At 37.1% G+C, this 9,316-nt stretch overlaps 1 protein-coding gene across 1 annotated transcript; it reads right to left on the bottom strand.

Moving 5' to 3' along the window:
* Nucleotides 1–234: 234 nt before the first annotated feature.
* On the bottom strand, nucleotides 235–4,074 carry LOC129952021 (alanine--glyoxylate aminotransferase). Its single transcript, XM_056064442.1, has 3 exons — nucleotides 3,614–4,074; nucleotides 609–1,471; nucleotides 235–546 (listed from the first exon to the last, which is right to left on the bottom strand). The coding sequence occupies exons 1-3, from the start codon at nucleotides 3,761–3,763 to the stop codon at nucleotides 375–377; spliced, it is 1,185 nt and encodes a 394-aa protein (XP_055920417.1). The 5' UTR covers nucleotides 3,764–4,074; the 3' UTR covers nucleotides 235–374.
* Between the last annotated feature and the right edge of the window lie 5,242 nt (nucleotides 4,075–9,316).

Raw genomic sequence — 9,316 nt, 5'->3', positions numbered from 1 at the left:
ACTTCATTTAGTATTTCTATGGAAATTTAACTTACACAAGAATGAAGATTTTTCGACAACCAGATTCTGTATACTTTTGAATGAAATAATACATGGAAAATATTTTTCAGTGTAGTTTTCTTCTTCATAAACATGATAGTCACTTATTTAAGAGAACTAGAGGTGTCCTATGACAAATAAAAATCGTAAGACACTCTTCAAAAATTAACAAACTACGAAAATAAAACGATAGAATTTAAGATCAATACTTATAATTCAACTTTATTTATTTATACAAACTAAATACATATTTGTTAAAATCAGTTATTAACAAGTATAGAACATGACTTACAGCTAAAATTTAATTACTATGACTATTAAACATCTCTATAAACTTATATCTTTGATTTCTCATTAAGTGTTATGTTAGAAGTATTCAGAATAGCTTCTCGGAGGATGGTAAGCATTAAGTCTACTTTCTCAGCGGTGGCATTTTCACCCATTAAACCAATTCGGAAAACGTGATCTGCTGTTGGACCTAAACCTCCACTTATTTCAAAAAAGTATCTGCAAATAATATGTATATTTATTAGTTTTCATTAGCTTTAAAGTTTCATCTTTTAACTTACTTTTTCATGGCATATTCAGAAACCTTTCTCCAATCGACACCCTTGGGAATTTTCACTGCAGTGACAGTTGCTAGACGATCATCTTGAACAGGAACAAGTAATTCAAGTCCCATATCTTCAATGCCCTTTTGCAATCTAAATGAACATTCTTTGTGTCTCCTTATCACTGATTTCAGGCCCATACCAGCAAACAAAGCTAAGGACTCCCTTAAACCATAAAGCAATGTCGATGCAATTGTGTGATGATAAATTCTTGATCCTCCAAAACAATTCCAATATTGACCAATCAACGTCGCATCCCAATAGTAGGATTTGACCTTTGAAGATCTTGAAATAATACGACTCATTGCTTTTTTGCTAAACGAAATCGGTGAGATACCAGGAGGAGCACAGAGGACTTTCTGTGATCCAGTGTACGCTACATCAACCTTCCATTCGTCCATGAAAAATTCAGTACCACCCAAAGAAGCAACAGTGTCCACCACAAGTAAGCAGTTATATTTCTCACACAGTTTTCCAATCTCACCGATATTTGATTGGACAATACCCGTTGACGAGTCGCCTTGGCATATGAACAAAACCTGTGGCTTATGTCCTTCCATGGCAAACTCTACTTCTTCCATGGTAAGGGCATGTCCAAAGCGTGATTCGAGGAATCGAACATCGGCTCCGTATCTCTTGGCCATATCAGCAGCACGATGTCCCCAAAATCCAGTCACACCAAACAAAGCAATATCACCTTCTTCTAGGAGATTGCACAGAGCTGCTTCCATGGCACCATGACCTGAGCCACTTACACACATCGTAGCATCGTTCTTTGTTTGGAATGCATATTTGATGCCCTCTTTTATTTCATCCATAATCTGTAAAAAGTTATTAATTTTGTTTATGAATTAAAAATGAAACATTGAGATCAATTTTTGTCTGTGTTAAACAGTCTTTAAAAAACTTGATTGGGCGCCAATTAAGGCGGCCGGCGAAGACAGTGAAGAGATAAGGATATCTATATTGCATGTTTTATTTTCTTGTTCTTAAGTTATAACTGGTTTTTTCTAGACCTAAGTAGTTTGACACTCGGACATCTGTTTCAGGATTAAAACTTATCAGAATCTTTCGAAGAGCTTCGACAACACAAATATATTAATGTATCATCTCTCGAGGTAAACAATCAAAGTCTGAGGTTCTTAAGGTCAACTTTGTTTTTTATTTTGAAGACTATAAAGCAGATTTGTATTAACTTTTAAGAACTGAAGTGATAAGAATGAAATTTCTTGTGTTTGTCTAGATGATGTCTAAATTTAAATTATTTAATTAGCTCATCTGTCTTCAATATGAATCACATAAGAGTTTTGTTAAATAACAAATCAACCAGTAACTGGCCTATAATCTTAAACTTATCATATGATTAGGTCATAATAATATTTAACATAAATATAAGATGGCAGTAGTTTGATTATAAACACGGGTACTGAATTTTTAAGTAAACGTTACGTGTTATATGGAGCTATCCAATATGATGTTCCATTTTAAAACTGAAATCTTTTGACAAGTTAAAACTACGCCATTTAGTTTTAAAGATTCACAACAAAATTGTTGCAAAATTTGGAGATACAGTTCGCAGTTTTGCAAGAACAGGTGACAAAGGGGTTAAGGAAAAGTTTAGTTGTTTAAACAAAAAGATGAAAAGCAAAGAGAGGAATCAACAAAAACATTAGCTTATTTTACAATAAAAAATTGTGGTTATATCTAGAATCGTGGCTCTTAAATTCATTCTTTTCTAGCAAGATAAACAAAAATGCTTGTTTGTAAACAAATCATACACTTTGACAGTTCAGCACTTCCAACTTAGCTCCCGAGTTGAGAATTGTTACAAATAATTGGCCAGTGTATATTTCTAAAATGTCTGTGACAGACAGATGAAATATAAACACAATTTTCTATTTATTCTCAACAAACAATCAAATTAACTTTGCATTTCTTTTCCTCCTTCGTGAATTGTGCGACAGAGAGTTCTTTCGAGACCTAATCACACAAAGTCTGTTCTCAGATTTCTCAAAGCAAGTCAGAAAGTATGATTGTTTATATTTCTGGTGATACGGAAATCCCTGAGATCTTAGGAATATAAACTGGCCAACTAACTATTTGACAATTTGTGGATTGTTACAAATACGAACTGTTTTAGCTCAACAATGAGCTAAGGAACGATGTGACAAAGTTTAGGGATGACAACAGATAATGATTGTCAACTATAGTTAGAAAAAGAACAGAAACCTATGTTATGTCAAAATGGCTAAGTTCACGCCCTGTCTGTTATGTTTACAAGAATTTTTCAAAAGCTTAGTCTACCAAAGACATTTTATTCAAGCAATAAACTGCATTCTGTTAGAACCCAGTTTAATTTACATGTCTACTAGGTTTACCTAATTAACATCATGGTTAGGATTCAGAAGAAAATTTACGGTCTGAGCGATTCCTGTAAAAATTGGATTTGAAAAACTCAAATAATTTCAAAAATATCTGAAATAACTTAAGTTCCAAATCAACTTTTAAGGTAGAAATTACCTACTACTCATACCAACAGGAAACTTGTCGAGAGATTCAAATGTCAATTTTGATGATTCAATAGCAAAACTGTAAAAAAAACCACTGCAGATCTTTCATCCGATTCTGTAAGCAGCACTGTTGAATGCATACAGGGTAAGAAATCTTGTCAGTCCCTCAAAAAGATCTCAAGAATAAAATATTTTCATAAATGTGGAATCCATTAAAAATTTAGAAAAACTCACAACTGATAATAACTTTCCAAAATAAACACTCTCAAATGTGAATCTAATGTCTGAGAGTAAAGTCCGTGATGATTTTCAGAGTAAATATTGAATTAATTACCGCACATTTGAAAAACAAACAAAATTGTAAAAAACATACCACGCTTATCTTTTATCATTGTTAATCTAGTTCTCTGATGCCAAAGCACCGAGATGAATTCAATCTTAACTTTTACTAACCTGAAGACACTCAGGGTGCAAATGTCCTAAAACTGGATTGGCCATGGCATCAAGAACTCTTTGTGAGCAATTTGATGGACCTGGTCCCATCAAGGTTTTATTTGGCACCAAAAGTTGGCGTTTCAAAACTAACGGTGGTTGAATTTCCATTTTGAATTTTATAATAAATTAAAAACTGTTACAAGAAAATATCACTGAGACACTTTACAATGCCGAAGCCCGATGTACTTTGAAATACTAAGTCGAATTGAAGCCTTCAACGTTCTTTTTATAGGCTAGACACTGCCGCACCGGTACGTGGTAGGGAGATAACTATACTTCGCTGTATCTCGGTTTTATTTTGCGGTTCTAACTTGAACTTATAAATCACAGGCTTTATACAAGTATAGTGCTATACTTATTTCCTAAACCTTTATCTAGTGTCAGTTCTATATATGTACACTCGCCAGGATTGATTCCCGCAAACTAACTGAAAGTGGAGTCCGGGTGACTGAAGAGTCTTATACGGTTAGTCTTATCAGGGCTCTGTCTTATCAGCTTTTGATTGCAAACCTCATCTTTTGTTTTCGTAGATATTTTTATTCTTTTTTTTACTGTGGCTGTGGCTTACTTATGAGAGTAATTTAAAATAGGTTTTTTTTACAAAAACAAAATCACTGAAGATAATATTAATAAAATTATAAAAATACATACAAAGTGAGTAGAGGTTAGATTTTTTGAGATACTCGGTAAAAGTTAGAAAAAAAGTTGAGAATGCGGAGAGATAAGATCAAGGGGTCGCTCGCATGTTGTGTTATTTTTTTTTATTTTAGGGCAGTGTAACAGATGCGCATGTATACAATTATCAGATGGAAGGCAAAAACAAATGTAAATAGGAACTCAGAATGATTATAAACTTTTTCTGAGAAAACTAATGGGTTTATTAATTGAATGATTTGATCTGCCTTAAGGCTGCAATCACGATAATTGAGTTTCATACTCGGAAGGTGTACATTTGAAATCTTTAGTCCTCTTATCTGAACCCAGATGACATTTTGTATCAATTTGAGGGTTTTCTAACAGGTTAAGCCTGCGGTGAACTCAAGATCATTTTAAGCTGATTTTATGTTTTTGTGTCTTTAGTTGATTATTTTATTTGTTTATATTATATTTAGATAGGGTCTGTGTTCAAAAAATTAATTCATACAAGTTTATGATTGGACTTGGAGCCAAGTTTAATCTTTAATAGGAAGTCCAAAGTCCCTAGAATCCCTTTATAGCCAGTGTGAGCAGACACGTTTAATTGAGATTTTGGGAATGTTCAAGCTGTTCATATACACAATAGTTTAAATAGAAGAAGGTTGTGTGTAGCCTTGATCTTTTGTTTTGAATATAACTAGGTTAAATAATACTTGCTTAAGGTGGCTCAACAGTCTTGTGTGAACTAGAGCCTCACCCAACAAACTTCTCCATCTAGCTCGGTCCTTAGCTAGATGTCTCCAGTTCCACGCTATAAGTTGGGTGAGGTCTCTTTCCACTACTTGTGCGCACCACCTGATCCGCGATCTTCTTCTACTGCGCTATCCTGTGGGTGTGCATTCGAAGACTTTTCGTGCGCTTTACGTGACCCAGCCATCTAAGTCGTTGGACTTTTACCCTTCTGGCTAAGTCTACAGCCCGTACAGCTCGTCGTTCCATCTTCTCCTCCAGTCCCCTTCGATGCATAAGGGACCGTAGATCACACGAAGAACTTTTCTCTCAAACCGAACCAAGGTGCTTTCATCCGCTTTTGTCATAGTCCATGCTTCTGCACCGTATAGCAGGACGGCGATGATAAGGGTCTTATAAAGCAACATTTTGGTCCATCGAGAGAGGACTTTACCACTCAATTGCTTTCTTAATCCAAAGAAACAGCGGTTAGCAAAAGTTATTCTGCGCTGGTGTTGTTTTCTGCGTTTACAGCGGAACCTAGGTAGACGAAGTCCTTGACTACCTCAAAATTACGTCTGTCGATGTTGACGTTTTGACCGATACGTCGTCGGTGTTGTAGATCTTTTCTTGACAACAGCAAGTACCCATTTTTGCCACCTCTGCCTCAATACTCACAAAAGCCCAATTGACGTCACGCTGAGTTCTTCCGATTATGTCAATGTCATCAGCATATGCCAGTTATTGGACAAACTTTTGAAAGATAGTGCCTCTAGTGTTGACGTGTGAGCTCTGCACTATTCTTTCAAGCACGATGTTAAAAAAATCACATGACAGCGCATCACCTTGTCTAAAATCTTTGTTGACATCGAAAGGTTCTGTTAAGTTGTTTCTAACCTTTATGGAGCAGCATGAATTCTACATGGTCATCCTTCACAAACGGACTTCTTTGGCAGGGATGCCAAAACTAGACATGGCTCTATACAGCTCATCCCTGTAGATGCTGTCATATGCGGCCTTAAAATCGATGAAAAGATGGTGGGTGTCAATTTGGTGTGGTTGGGTTTTTCCAAGATCTGCCGTAATGTGAATATTTGATCGACTGTGGACTTTCCTTTTCTAAAACCACACTGATAAGGGCCTATCAGGTTGTTGATTATGACATTTAGACGTTCACATATTATGGCAGAGACGATTTTGCAAGCGATGTTAAGTAAACTGATCCCCCTATAGTTGGTGCAGTTTATAGGGTCTCTTTTTGTCAGGATAGGGCAAACAATAATGAGGTTCCATTCATCGGGCATGCTTTCTTCCGACCATATCTTACAGATAATTTGGTGCATGTTCCTAACCAACTTATCTCCAGCTGCCTTAAAAGGCTCCGCTATCACGCCATCCGCTCCAGCGGCTTTATTAGACTACAGTTTAGATATGGCAATCTTTACTTCGTCTAAGTCGGGAGGACGGGATGTTATGTTATTTTTTTCATCTGTTCATAAAACTTTCGAACTTCATTCCTGCTTTTAAACCTCTCAACATCTGCCATCGCACGCTTCTCAGGCCCTCTCTTTTTTCTTCTGAGAAGTCGGTGATCCTCTCGCCTCTTCTGCTCATAGAGCTAATAAGAGCTAATGAGCAGCTCTCGTCCTTTTATGCAGCGCCGCTTTGCAAGCCTGTTGTTTGGCTGCATTTGCCTGCCGACATTCCTCATCAAACCAGGGGTTTTATAGGCGGCTTCTCTGATTGCATCTTGGCAATGTTGCCACTAGTTTTCGATACATTGTGTTGGTGGCAGATAACTTCGCGAGAGGTTATTTGTAACTCGGTCGGAAAAGGATTTGGCGATCTCTTGCGATTGTAGCTGTTCGACGTTATACCTTCTCCCATCACGTCCCTGTTTCGTCTTGGGTCTAGAAACCCGAAGCGCTACCATGGCTACAAAGAGGAAGTGCCCCTATAGTCGATGTTAGCTCCTCGGAAAGTTTGGACATCCATGATGCTGGAAGCGTGTCTGGCGTCGATCGCAATATGGTCAATCTGGTTCACGGTAAATTGATCTGGAGAACTCCAAGTTAATTGTGGATGTTGAGGTGTGGAAAACGTGTTCTGGCTATCATGACGTTTCGCCCCGCTGAAAAATCATTTAGCCTGAATCCACGCATATCAGGCTAATATTGCCGAATTTAGCCTTGATGCGTATGCATCTATAGCTCAAGACTTCTTGAATAAGTCTGGCTCCAATGACAAAGCCGTCCAAATACTCTGTTTGCTTTCGTGGTTACCAAAGTAATCCGCATAGAACCCAATCTCTATTTGAAGTACTAGACCCCCGATGTTCACCAGGGGGAGGTGAGAGTAGGAGTTGATAGACAGAGGTGGGTTTTGAGAAAAACCTGTGGACGCTTGTGTCCTCTTGAATGCACATGTCTACCATTTGAACATCCATCACCGCACATCGGGAATGTGAAATAATTTGGCCTAGTCTTTTTTCCCTACCATTTTGATATTTAGGACTTTAGGACCAATCTCCTTTTAAATATTCTTTACTTTGTTCCTAACGCTAAAACTTTATTTAAACATAAACACATAAAGGGTACTAATAACTCCTAATAAAAACTAGGAACCAAACATTTCCAAACAGTTTTTAGGCTTTTTTTGTGTTGCAAATTTGAACTCACAGCTGATCCGCTGTTGAAAGTAACGCACCTAATTTGTGGGTTATACTATGGTTCAGCCAAGGTTCAAGTTTTTTATTGTGAGAAATGTTGCTCTTTAATCTGAAATTTTGACAGTACAAACATAAAGAATACAAATGCCTTGAAAATCATTTGGTACTTTTTTGCTGTTTAGTGAAAAATCTCGTTAAGTGGTTTACATTGACTGCTTTTAAAAGCATCGTTTTTCAGTTTTTCAGTGAGCTGAAGATAATTCTCATCAACCATATTTGTATGTGTAGTAGGAATTAAAAATATTCTTGTTTCTCTTACGATGCAACCGAAGAGGCATAATTGCATAGGCTGGTGGCAAAAATCCCACATTAAGAACTTTACTTAACATTTAATAATGATATAAGAAAAATGACAGCAGTGACATTGACATTAGGTATAAATATACATAGTTTTTTTTTAAATAAACCTGATCTAGTCCAATACACTCAAAATTGAACCTAGTTCATTGATGAACTCGGAATTGGTTCAGCTTTCATTCAGAAATGACATTAAATAAATTGGAACACATTTTGTACCTTACTTTAAAACATAAAATTTTATAAGTAGGTTAGGTTAGGTTAGCGTGGCTGCGGATTTAGAATCTAGAGAATTACTTCTAACTAGTCGAACCATTTTGAGCTTTTTATAAAGCGAAGAAGATATTTAATATCCTTTTTAGCTAGTTCACTGGGATTATCAAAAGAGTAGTCCCCTAGATGAAGTTTGCGTCTGAGTGAAAGAGCAGGGCAAGTGCATAAGAGATGAGAGATTGTTTCCTCTTCTTCTTCGTCCATGCAGCTCCTACAGAAGTCATTTGAGGCTACGCCAAGTCGTATTGCGTGTCTGCCTATTAGACAGTGTCCTGTAAGGACACCTATTAGGGAGCTAATATGAAGTCTGCTTTGAGATAACAAGTCTTTAGAGCGCTTTAGGTCCAGTGAAGGCCATATGAGTTTTGTGGCTGCGAATGTTGGTATAAGCTGTGCCACCTAGAATTTGCTATCGCAAAAGCTGTTTCTTTTAGCATAAGTTTACATGTAGCTATCGGTATACCTATCTTCTCCCTTTCAGGTTAAATAGGTATGACGGTTCCATTTTTAGCGAGTTCATCGGCTCTACAATTACCTGTGATGTGTCTGTGGCCCGGCACCCAACAGAGGTGAATGTTAAATTGCTGCGCCATCTCCATAAGAGACGATCGACAATCGAGGGCCGTCAAAGATTTGGTCGAGACACCGTCAAGGAATTTGATAGCAGCTTGACTGTCAGAGAAGATGCGGATAGCAGAAGTTGATATCACATTTTCTCTTAGCCAGGAGAGAACCTCTTTGATCGCTAAAATTTCCGCTTGAAAGACGCTACAATGATTAGGGAGGCGGAATGAGATGCTTAGATTAAGCTTTTCTGAGTACACACCACTACCAACTCCCTCATTTGTCTTGGATCCATCTGTATAAAAATGAATACTTTTGTTATCCAGGAGTTTTTTGTCTTCCCATTCATCTCTGGATGGAATGGATACCTGGAAGTTTTTTCCAAATAGGGGTTTAAGTATAGTGTAGTCTATGTACTTTGGTATAGAACCAAA

The sequence above is a fragment of the Eupeodes corollae genome, chromosome 3 (genome assembly GCF_945859685.1).
Source record: "Eupeodes corollae chromosome 3, idEupCoro1.1, whole genome shotgun sequence".
Lineage (NCBI taxonomy): Eukaryota > Metazoa > Arthropoda > Insecta > Diptera > Syrphidae > Eupeodes > Eupeodes corollae.
This window is presented reverse-complemented; position numbering and strand designations above follow the sequence as displayed.